Source organism: Zeus faber (assembly GCF_960531495.2).
Source record: "Zeus faber genome assembly, chromosome: 19".
NCBI classification, from domain to species: domain Eukaryota; kingdom Metazoa; phylum Chordata; class Actinopteri; order Zeiformes; family Zeidae; genus Zeus; species Zeus faber.
In genome coordinates this window covers 8369500-8381999 of record NC_137206.1, presented here as the reverse complement: position 1 = coordinate 8381999, position 12500 = coordinate 8369500, and the positions used below count along the sequence as shown (strand labels likewise).

The 12500-nt window shown below is 46.8% G+C and overlaps 1 protein-coding gene across 1 annotated transcript in view; it reads left to right on the top strand.

The window, feature by feature from the left end:
• The window catches only part of vav3 (vav guanine nucleotide exchange factor 3), a gene marked incomplete at its 5' end in the record, with an annotated part of 88991 nt that overhangs the window by 48554 nt on the left and 27937 nt on the right, over window positions 1-12500 (top strand). Inside the window, 3 exons of the mRNA XM_080020271.1 lie at window positions 34-166; window positions 2940-3049; window positions 9869-9970. Of these exons, the coding sequence (XP_079876397.1) occupies window positions 34-166; window positions 2940-3049; window positions 9869-9970 (345 nt within the window). The remainder of the gene's footprint in view (window positions 1-33; window positions 167-2939; window positions 3050-9868; window positions 9971-12500) is intronic.

The following is a 12500-nucleotide window of genomic DNA, read 5'->3' as shown; positions in this document are numbered from 1 at the left end:
TTGTGGCTCACGCAACATTTTCTCCCTGTGCAGGCACATCTTCCTGTTTGACGCAGCGGTGATTGTCTGCAAGCGACGGGGGGACAACTACGAGATGAAAGAGACAATAGAGTTGCACCTCTACAAGATCACCAACAACCCCACGTCGGACAAGGAGAACCGCAAGGTCCGCGCCCCGACTTTCTTTCCTGAGACTTTCCCGAAGCGTCGGGGGAAGGGGGGGGGGGGGGGCTTGGCAGAACCTTTGACCACGTATGTCCAATATGCTGCGTGGTTACGTGCATCGGGGCTAATTATTCATGTGAGATCAACCCCACAATTGGGCCAATAGGCCTTGTCAGGCTTCCGACACGCAATTAACAGCCATACTGGGGCAGAACGGCGACACAAACAAGAGTCACCGGGTCTGGAAGCTAACACAGCCCTCACTAATGATATTTCCTCTCCCTTTTCTGGATGTTCCGTTTGCATAAACAAGAGAGGCGGAGGATTTTAGCTGTTGTATGGAAACGCAAACTCAACACCAATAACAGAATGGGATTTTGCTCTGTTTTGGCACTTGGGCACACAATCGCTGCAGAACCAATTTTTTAAATTGTCTTGTTCACTTACCAAAATAGTTTTCAAGCTGCTGGAAAATTGAACAGTGCAACTTCTCCCAGATGGTGATTTTATTAAAACGTGGCTTGAAACCCTCATGAGTCACAAGCACACACACACGTACACACTAGGGGTTTCGCCAACTAGTCAACTCGTCGACTACTATAACCACTAGTTAGAGCCGTTGGCAGCAGCTGGCGCTAGTCGTCGACCAGATTGACAATAATAATTGTATAAGCAAATTGATTTCAAAAGGTGTAGGCGCTGGATTGATGCCTGGAGCGAGCAGGCGCAGGCCGGTGACGTGGGGGCGAAAGCGACGTCGAGAAACAAATGGACACAGATTCCCTGACGTCATCCGGCCTGCCCCTCCCCACGCCGGGAAATAGCGATCCAGGACCGTTCAATCCAGCGCCCACATCCGTATTTACATCTATATCATCTTTCAGCTGTGTAGTGTTGAAAAAATATCACCGAACAACAGAACCGCCTCCACGCTCGCACCTCCACCGGTGGAGCAGCCCGGCGGTCGTGAGTAAAGATCCCAGATGTTGGACGATGGACGTTCGACGTCGTGGCGTAACGACTGTCAAGGCGCCTGATCAGCGTTACTGTACTCAGTTGAACAGCTGCCTCAGCTGTTTTCATCACACAGTTTTGCGCCGACAACAGACGTTGATCGTTCCTCATCCTCGTTACCTCCAACCTTCCCTGCTTATTTCTTACACGATAGGTAAAATACGACTCGTCGACTATCATTGCGAAAAAAAACAACCTGGCAAGGAGTAAAAATCCGTGGTGGTGAAACCCCTAGTACACACACACACAGCGATTTATACCTGTATTCACATACACACAGTGACGCACAAAACAGTGATTTGGGGGATAATGATTGTGTAAATGAATCATCATGCGAAATGCCACAGGTACATGCGCACGCACACACACACACACACACACACACCCTCGAATCAGACTGTGCTGGATAAGAATACAAAAGTGAAGAACCACTTTTAGGAATGTTTTGTCGTGGAGCATTTTCCTCCACATTTATCTGACTCACTCACACTAAGATAAGATAGGACTTTATAAATGGGGGGGGGAAATAAGGAACTTTAGGATGGAAAGACAACAGGCTATAGTCTAGTGTGACAAAATGGTCTTCGCAGCTCGAAAGGAGGCAGGGAACAGGTGGTCTTGGAAGCTAACCAGAGCGGCCGCCAGCCTCCTCCAGACGCACAGGAGCTCGGCGCTCACCACCCAGGTCTCTGCTTTGGGCGCCATTTTATTTTCTTTCCCCCAGAGTCCAGACAACACTGCTAGCTGATTAGTTCCCACGCCGTGGCTGCGTATGTATGAGGCTAGGGTGATATAGTCGAGCAATCTTATGATACACATTACGGTGTTGCTATCTTCGTCTCTGCCTGTCTTCCACTTCGGGTTTGCCCTGTGTTTTTTTTTTTAAATTTTTTTATTATTGAAAAAAAAAAAAAAATTCCCGTCGTCAGTACGTCCATCTGCGTCGACGGTCCTCTCATCCTCCCGTCCTCCTGTTCGCGCTTACAGCAGGTCTCTCTTCTTTGATTCGCCACCTCCTGCTGTCTCCACCTGTCTCCGGGATTCTGTCTTTTTCCGCCGCGCTCCCCAGTCAGCTTTCATCCCGGTCCTAAATTCATTATTCATTTTCTTTCCCTTCAGAAAGCCCCTCGCTCTTTTTTTTTTTTTTTTTTTTTTCCCCCCTCCTCACCCCTTCTAATCTCCCGGTCTCTTCTCAAGTCACTGTCTCTCACTGGAAGGCGCGCGAAGGTTATTTCACGTCCGCTTTTTCCGCGCCATATTTTCCGCCCTACTTTCAAGACTTTCATCTCCGGTTGAGTTTACTGAGCTCTTGACCGACTGTGATTGAAGGCCCAGTCAGCAACGTTGGACAATTAGCGCCAAATTGCACTCACATCAAATGGAAGCCGTTGAAACGACGCCGACATCGCCAAACGTGTCTTACTTGGTGTTTGTTCAAGTTTTTGCTGTTCCCCGACTTGTTTTAATCCTTTTTTTAATATTAGAAACCTATATGTGCGAGTGGCCAGACTGTCGGACGCTGATTTTTTTTTTGCGAATCGGGGGTAAAAACATTTTCAATTCTTAATTTCGATACTCACTTTCTATTTTGTTTTGGTTCAAACAACAACGTTTTCGTTTACATTTTATTTGAGAAATTGGATTTTCATTTTTTTACATGTTTTATTTTTATGTTTAACCTTAATAACCTTGGTGTGTGTGTGTGTGTGTGTGTGTGTGTGTGTGTGTGTGTGTGTGCGTGCGTGTGCTTCTCCCCGCAGTGGACCTATGTTTTCTACCTCACGCACAACCAGGGCCAGAGCGGCTTTGAATTCTTCTTCAAGACCAAAGAGCTGAAAAAGAAGTGGCTGGAGCAGTTCAGCATGGCCATGTGAGTTGGCTCGTCGACGAACGCGGGGCGTGCGCCTCCTGTGATCTTTTACTCACAAAAGTGCGATACGACGGCGCCGTGTCTCCCTGTCTGCGCTGCGCTTCCGTGGACGGAGCGCGGCGGAGGTACGTCGCCCGTCCTGTTCTTCAAGTCAGAGCACTGCAGCTGACTTTTGACACCCGAGTGAGCTGAACGTGCCTGCCCTGCCACAATCCAACTCAATAAATAAGGAAAAAAGCGACACGGTTAAATGCAGCGACCCGTCTGGATATAAGAGAAGTGTTATTTTCCCTGTGAGGGCGGACGCTGGACCGGACAGAACTATGCACTTCGTTTATACCGGAAGGGAGCAGCCGACTCGATCCCCTCAGCTCAAACATTAAAAAACGTACCTTATTCATCTGTGGTCCAGCTTCACAGCTCAGCGCAACTGAAGCAAATATTAATCTATTCAGAGGTAACAGAGTACGTGTACTCTGTAAGAAAAACTATTCATACCCCTGTACATCAAATATTATATGACCTCTATTACAATCCATGCTCAAACTATCTTTGCCTTAGTCAGAGGTGGACCTTCCAGGTTTAGAAGTAATAAGTCTTCCCCTAGTGTTCTTTTTTTCCATTTACTTTTTTATTTATATTTATAATAGAAATAGCGACTCATGTGCAATAAAATATAAGTATAGTACAATACTCCACAATGTCCTCCATCCTTTGCACTCCTGGAGATAGTTGTCCTGCCCCTTCCAGAGTAGTAATTAGGCGACAAATTTGCAGGTATTAACAACATAAACAACAATAAAATGAATAAAAATCCCGCCTTGGAATTTCAAACTCTGATCTTGAATCTGAGAAAGACTTAAGGGATCCTTCAGTAAGCAAGTGTTGAAATTGATGTATACCATAATCTTTCCACTTTGTGAACACAGACTTTCCAAGGTGGCAGATGTGAATTGGAGGAAAGAGGAGTTAAGCCAGAGATTCTGACAGAAGACCCACAAAGCTTCTTTACATCTAAGCCCAACGAGTGCTGTAAACCACATAGGCTCTCGATACTGAGTGTCGTGCATCTACATTGTTAATAAATGGCAGAGCGGCCAGAGAGGTAGGAATGCAGAGTTCTTCCTCAATGTCTGTCCAGTGAGCAGTTTTGGGTTTTTGCACCCAACTAATCAGGCGCTTTGTCCGGGCACCCCGGTCGTACAACTGGAGGCCTGGGAGTCCCGCCCCCCTTTCTCTTTGGACTCAGTGAAAATTTTGAAAGCTTTTCTGGGTAGGGAGCTCCTCCAAATAAAGAGGCTTATCAATTTATTTATGGATTTAAAAAACGTTTTATCTAAACAGGGCAGTGACTGGAATAAGTAGCTAAATCGCGGCAATACAAACATTTTAATGATGTTCATTTGTCTGAGAAATTAGATGGGGAGCAAATTCCAATGTTCCAATTCTTCCTTGAACTTTTTGAGTAGTGGGGTGTAGTTTATATTTAAAACGTCTTTAAGTTTGGGAAACACATTCTGCCCCAGTCCACTCTGTGTCCAGGTGAAATGATCTTGAGTTTACTAGAAATTGGCGAGTTCAACAAGAAGGCATTGGATTTCGCCAAATTAATTTTGTAGCCTGATATAATTCCAAATTTGTTCATGAGCTTTAGCACTGCTGGAATTGATCTTGCAGGGCTGGTTAGGTACGAGATAGTGTGATCGGCATACAATGAGATTCTGTTCTCTATTTTCCCAATGTAAATTCCCTTAATCTCGCTAATAATCTGTATGGCCTCCATGAGGGGTTCCATCGGCAAATTAAACAAGAACGGGGATAATGGCCACTCCCTGCCCGACAGCCTCTAGACAAGCCAACCTTTTCAGAAAGAGTGCCGTTTACGCATATTTGGGCTTGTGGATTGCTGTGCACGGACTTCATCCACCCAATACATCACCAAAATTACATTTCTCCAAGACAGAAAACAAGTATGACCACTCGACCCTGTTGAAGGCTTTTTCTGCGTCAGGTGATAGCACTAGTGCCGGTCGATCGTGTAGCACAGAGCGGTCACCTGGATCTAATAGCCTCAGAATGTTATCAGCAGCGTGTCATGCCTTCATGCAGCCGGACTGATCAGGAAGAATAAACTGGGACAGTAGATGTCCCAATCCATGTGCAATCAATTTTGATATTATCTTGAAATCGACTGGGAGTAGTAAAATGGGACGGATTGAGGTACATTCTGCTATGTCTTTATATGATATTACAGCTGTCTTCATTGAGTCAGGGAGGATTCCGTTCTCAAAGAAATCCGTCAGCGTGGATTTGAAAAGGGGCTCAATTTTAGGCCAAAAGGCCTTATAAAATTCGACAGAATATCGTACAAACCTGGAGTTTTTCCCAGAAGGCGGTGGCCTAATTGCTTGCAGCACCGCCTTCGAAGTAAATGGAGAGTTCAACTGTTCCTTGTGCTCTTCGGAGATGGAAGGCAAAGATACCTTTTCTAAGAAGATACGGATATCTGATTCTGAGTTGTTTTCTGATGTGTACCGCTGTGTTTAGAAATCAAGGAATGACAGAATGAAGACTTTATTGACCGTATGTCGTATTTTAATTGATCTGTTGTGTTACGTATACATTTTATTGTACAATCAACACGTTATTTTTTTAAGTTGATAGGCCTAGAGCCTGCGAGGCTTATTACCGTATACGTTGATTTTGTCTGGTGAGTTTTTTTGATATGTTCAGTTTGAATATGATTAAGATTACTTCTAACAGCGTTTGGCTTCCTCACATTTTCCTCTGTGGGCGACAGATTCTGAGATTGCTCCAGGTTAATAAGCTCCTTTTTTAACTTGTTCAGTTTGTTAGTGACAACTCTTTTTCCCTGCGGACGTGTATGACATCGGCTGTCCTCTAGCCACAGTTTTAGCTGCATCCCATATTTACTGCAGAGGTAACAGGGAAGGCTGCATTGTCCTGCCGATATTGTTCCAGCCATTGTCTGATGTGGTTGCAGGCTTCAGTATTTGTAAGAAGTGCAGAGTTACATCTCCAGTGATTGGTGGTGTGTGTCTGTTGAGGAAGGGATGGTTGAAGATAGACTGCAGGGTGGTTTGATAGTGTTTAGGTCCGATGCTAAAATAAATTACGGAGGAGAGATGATCCTGGGGTAAAAATAAGTCCTGCCAAGAGTACGTTTTGTATCTGGCCGAATAAAAGGTAGTCTTTCACTGTGGGGTTCAATTCCCTCCAGACGACCTGCATCGTTGGAGAGATCTTTAAAGCCTCTGATGCGTATCTGTCATAAATTTGGGGCAATCCTCATTCGGTGCATAAATGTTAAGCAATGTGAGTTCTTGGCCGTAAAGCATTGCTCAAACTAGTACCTACCTGCCCTCAGAGTCATTGTGTTGCTCTCTAGGTATAAAAGGGAGATTTTTGTGAATGAGTATCGCCATTCCGTTTTTTTTGCTTTTAAAACCTTGAAAAAATAAACCTGTCCTATCCAATCTCTCTTGAATTGTTTGTGCTCCTCACTGGGGCGGACGGGTTTCCTGTAGGAGGGCAGCGGCCGCCTCTTCCAGTTTCAAAAATGTAAGAACTCTTAATTGGCTGACCTCTGGTGTAAAATGTCATCACATTTGGTGCGTTCGCCATACTGAGATTTCTGTGTTGCAGTAGGTTACACACAAAGAGGCCAACCTAAGGAAAAAAACCCACGAAAGACCAACAAACAACAAGAAGTCGAAAAAAAAACAACAAACAATCAACAGCCTTGTCCCCAAATGACAAGGACTAAACACTCGAATATTCAGTCATCTTTTTTCGCTTCCAGGTTTGCAATCTTCTTTGTAGCTAAAGCCGACTTGGCTCTGTCTAGCTCTTCCTCTGTGGTGGCGATAGAGGTCTCGGCTTCCTCAATGCGTTTTTCCTTGGCTGTCACTTCTCATTTGATGTCCACCGGGTTGTTCTCGAATGCTGTAATGGAGTTGGCCATTACGCCCAGACGACTGTCTACTCCATCCAGCTTTGAGCCGAACTCGGAGCCACGTTGTTGGCTTCGCGCTCTCGGCCAACGACAGTGTCTTCAAGCTTTGTGTGCTTGTCTCGCAGGCTTAAATGAAAATGTCTCGCTCCTTCGCCTACGAGGGCTTTTAACATAGTCAGGTCCGAGTTGTGGGTCAGATTTGAAAACGTTTGTAAAGGTTTGGGGTCGTTTTATCTGTGAAGTTGTGCAGAGCCTTCACGTTATGCAGCCATCTTCATCAGGGTCACATGACCGCTCACTTCCCCCGGTGTTTTGAGTCAACCCTCTTGATTTGCCAATTGTGCATTGTCCCGTCTTGTCTGTATTGTCGTCAAGACCAAGTCAAGGCACCATTGGTGTTAAAACTTGAGGAGGGACCCAGACCACACCAGAACAGTAAAAGTCAAAAAATAGAGACCACCGATCTTTTATTTTATTTCCTTTTCATTTTTATCCTAAAGTCATGAAAAAATAAACTGCAGTTTTCTCTTGAAACAATAGGGAATCCGAACTGTCTGAGTCAAGTTTGAGTCAATACGCTGCAAAGTCAGACTCTAAGCGGAGTCAAAATATGGGCTCAGGTTCTCAAACCTCACATCCATTCTTCTTATCCAACATATACGACGACGACCAGAGCAGGGACCTCCCTCTCTGTCTTTAAGAAGCACTTGAAGACCCAGCTCTTCAGAGAGTACCTCCTCTCCTAACTTACAATTACTTAGCACTACTTAGCAGTATTTATTGTTACACTAATGTCTCTGTCGCAATGTAGCTTGAATGTTATTCTCCCTTGTAAGTCGCTTTGGATAAAAGCGTCTGCTTAATGACTAAATGTAAATGTAATGTAAATGTTATACGGATGCCATATGGAAACACATTTCTTGGACCGAGCCTCCCAATGAAACACAGCCACAACAACGGAATCTCGAGGAAGATCAAGATCAAGGCAAACACGGGTGAATCGCAATTATTTTTGGTGAAAAATCCTGGCAAAATAAATTAAAACGATCCCCCTGAGACAGAATGACTGAGAGGGATCTGAAGTCGTGGATCGGGAAGAGGAATTAAGAAGTGATGCAACAACGAGAAACTTGGGGTGGGGCTTTGCTCGATTAACGTTGGCAATGTCTCGATGGAGAAAGAGGAGAGGAAGCAGTCAGCAAGCACCTCGGCAGGGGGTGATCTGATCTGTGAACAGCCCGTTTCACGTGCGGCCGTTTTGGAAAGTTTCCCAACCGGCCAGTTGTTGTGCTCTTTATTTTATTTGGAAATGTCAAAAATCAGATAGGAGGTTTTTCGTGCTATAGCTGGAGAATTGTTTTGAACTTTTTGTTCCCTCAAGTTTTGGAGTAACGTTCCCTCAAGTTTTTTTTATTAATGTTCCCCTGAGCTTTGGAGTACAGCTCCCTCATGCTTTGGAGTAATGGCCCCTTAAGTTTTGAAGTGATGTTCCCTCAAGTTGTAGAGTAATGGTCCCTCAGTTTTCAGAGTAATGTGTACCCTCAAATCTTTGGAGTAAGGTTCCCTCAAGTTTTGAGGCAATGTACCCTTCAGTTTTGGTGCAACGTTCCCCAAAGCTTCAGAGTAATGGGAACCTTACTCCAATGTTCCTTCAAGGTTTTGGAGTAATGGTTCTCAGGTTTTGGAGTGAAATTCTCTCGAGTTTTGGAGTAATGTTCCCTCGGGTCTTTGAGTAGAGATCTCTCAAGTTTTGAGTTAATGTTCCCTCGAGTCTGGGAGTAATGTTCCTTTAAGTTTTGGACTAAAGTTCCCTCATGTCTTGGAGTAATGTCAGAGTTCGAGCCTCCCAAGCAGCAGCTAACATACTAAGTTCTTGTCCTCCAATGGTCCCTCTTTCAATTGAACATTCTTAGTCGCTCCAGATTTTCCTTTGGAACTTAACTCGCAGAAGTTGGAGTGTCTCTCGGTCAGTGTCTCCCCTGATGGGTTGCCAAACTCAATGACTCGGTGAAGAATTCGGGGAATAAAAAAATAACAAATGTCTCTCGGCCTAATGAAGCGGTGGGGCTTATGTGAGGCCACGATCACGTTCAAGTACCATAATATAGCCTTTATAAAATTAAAAAAGGAGAGGAAGAAAAGCAATTTGGGGGATGGCCCCAGCCCCCCTCCCACACACACACACACACACACACGCGCACGCACGCACGCACGCACGCACGCACGCACACACACACACACACACACACACACACACACACACACACACACACACACACACACACACACACACACACACACTCATCTCTCTCTCCTCACCTTCTCCAGCCAAGTCCCGAAGGGATGGGGCTGAGTTTTGAGTGCACTTCAAGCAAGGCTGAACCTTCGCCTGTCTAGCTGTCTCATTGTCTCCTCCAACTCCACTTCAAAGAGTCGCGTAGCAGGGAAATGTTACTTTGGCCAAAGAAGGGCTGCAAAGCTTTCTGGAAAAAATAACTCCGCTCAGTTTTCCTCATTACGTGGTCCAGCTCAACCTGGAAACATGAGGCCACGACAAGCAAAAAGCCCCTCAACTATTCGAATCACTTACATGTTGACTTCTACGTTATAGTGACCGCTGATTATATGCTTAATTCAAAATATATTATCTGGTGATAGCTCTATGTTTATGGAAAGGCAAACCATTCATTTTTTAACTTAAAATCAAAACTTTTTGAGTTATCCAATATAAGCTGGTCCCTCACAATTTAGAATGTCCTTTCAAAATTGTCAAACTCTTCAAAACGGCGGTGAAAGTCATTTTTATTCCACCCGCCAGATCTAATCCTTTTTTCCTTGCACAGATCCAACATCCGCCCAGAGGACGGCACCAGCAACTTCCACGAGTTTCACATGCACACCTTCGAGCGCATCACTTCCTGCAACTCCTGTCACATGCTGCTAAGGTGAGCGCTCCCACTCGCTCACTCACTCACTCACTCGCCCGCTCACTCGCTCGCTCACTCGCTCGCTCACTCGCTCGCTCACTCGCTCACTAACTCGCTCACTCACTCGCTCACTAACTCGCTCACTCACTCGCTCACTCACTCGCTCACTAACTCGCTCACTCACTCACTCGCTCGCTTACTCGCTCGCTCACTCGCTCGCTCACTCGCTCACTCGCTCGCTCACTCGCTCACTTGCTCGCTCACTCGCTGACTTGCTCACTTGCTCGCCCGCTCGCTCAATCACTCGCTCACGATCGCCTGCCTGCTTGCTCGCCCACTAACTCGCTTACTCATTCACTTGCCCGCTCACTCGCTCACTCGCCCACTCGCTCAATCATGCACTCACTCACTTGCCCGTCCACTCACTCGCTCGCTCGCCCGCTCGCTCAATCAATCACTTACTCACTCGCTCACTCGCCTGCTCGCTCCCTCCCTCTCCCACTCACCCACTAACTCGCTTACTCACTCACTCGCCCGCTCACTCGCTCACTCGCCGGCTCGCTCAATCAATCGCTTACTCACTCGCTCACTCGCCTGCTCGCTCGCTCACTCGCCCGCTCACTCACTAACTCACTTACTCACTCACTCGCCCACTTACTCACTCACTCACTCACTCGCCCGCTCACTCGCTCACTCACCGCATCCAGACCATGTGCTTCCTCCGGAGGCTTTCATCCGATGGAAAGACTTGTGTCGTCAGTTCACCTGAAATGAAAAAAGAACTTGATAAAAAAACAACTACCGGTCAAGGTGTTTCCAGTCGACTCACTAAGAAGTGAATTCACAAGAAGAGAGAATGTAACTCTGACCCCAGCGACGTGCTGTGACCACCCACCTGATATTGCTCATTGTGTCTTACGCGCATTGGTCTCGCCCCCGAAAGCGGTGTTTGGCCGTGGTAGTACCGGCAGCCTTTAAAGGGGAAACCCACCCAGGTTTTTCGGGCTCAAACCCAGCTCTCCACGTGCGAAGACTCAAAAAAACCCACCCCACCTAAAAACGCTGCGACGTCCCCCCGGCGGCTCCGGAAACTCCCCGACCGAGCGGGGGCCCGGCGCTGCCGACGCTCACTCTCTTTTTTGCAGACGCGGCTCTTCGCCAGCCGCAGAGGGAGACTTGTAAACGGCCACGCATTGATCTGTTAAACGAGTGTAATGGAATTTGCTTTAAGGACGACGCGTGGCCCCCCGTCCTCCGCCCAGAAAGACGAGACCATTAGCCGAAAAACATCAGAGGACGTCGGCGCTCTTGCTTTCCCTCCGCACGCGGCCCTGTCTGTTCTCTCGGTGTGCCTCACTTAAAAAGCGGTCCATTACACTTTGGTTAATGAATCACGATCACACACACACGCGCGCACACACACACACACACACACACACCTGGCTCGCTAAGTGGTCTCCCTCGCATACTGTATTACCGAAAAGGGGTAAAATAAATAAATAAATAAATAAAAGCCGTCCCTCAACACTCCTTCAAGGGAAGGGGTTTTGGAAAGCGGAGGGATAATTGAGTGAACAATGTTCCAGAAAGTAGTAAACAAACCAACTTCAACTTGGGGGGAAAAAAAAAAAAAAAAAAAAAAGCAAAGGCAGGAAGCAAGGAGGAACAAGTGGGGAGTCTCCAGAGGAAACCCAAGTAGGTTTTTCCGTCCGACTTCACGTTCTCCGCGCCTCTGACGCCGTCACGGCCAGGAGGAGGTTTGTCTCCGGTCCTTGAGTTCACCAAGTAAATACCAGTCGTCCAAGACCGCGGCCAAAACAACGGGGCGGCGCGAGAGGCCCCTGGAACGTACCCGCCCGAGCGCGGGTGGAGGTGGAGGGAAGGGCGGCTGTTGAGACCCCCCCCCCATAAAAAGGGGGGACGAAGTAGCGTTGAGAAGCTCCGACACGGGGTCCAGTCCAAACGGCGTGAGGTAAGAGCTGGACAGCGCCGGGACCGGGAGCGACAGGAGGCGCTTGCCTCTCGGAAGCCATGGGCCTGGAACCTTCCAAAACCTTCACAAACTCGCGAGATCCGCCGCCGTCGCCCCTTTTACGGCACCTGTTGAAAATCAAAGGCAAACCTGGAGGTTTTACGGTCGGTGCCGCGACTCTGGCTTAAAACTTAAATTAATTACAGCAGTACTTCCACGTCCCTTTACAAGCTGTTCGTTGGCGAGTGGATGCAAATCAAATTTGGAAAATGGGCAAACGGACGCCGCTTCAAACATGGCGCAATATGATCGGCTCATAATAGGAAGCCACTTTGAAGGTAAGTGGAGCGTGATTCGCTTAAAGCGTGGCGAAATCCGATTTGCCAAAAGGAACTCCTGGCATGTCATTTTGTGGCGGCCAACGCATCCCAGAATGCAATTACGCGGCGGTCGGCGACAAGTGAAATTGGCCTCGGCTCCCAAAACAGGTTTCCCAAGGAAAAGGCTGCACGGAAAAACAACAAATAACAAACAAAGTGAATATTTAGCAAAAAAAAACAAAACAACATCATCCAA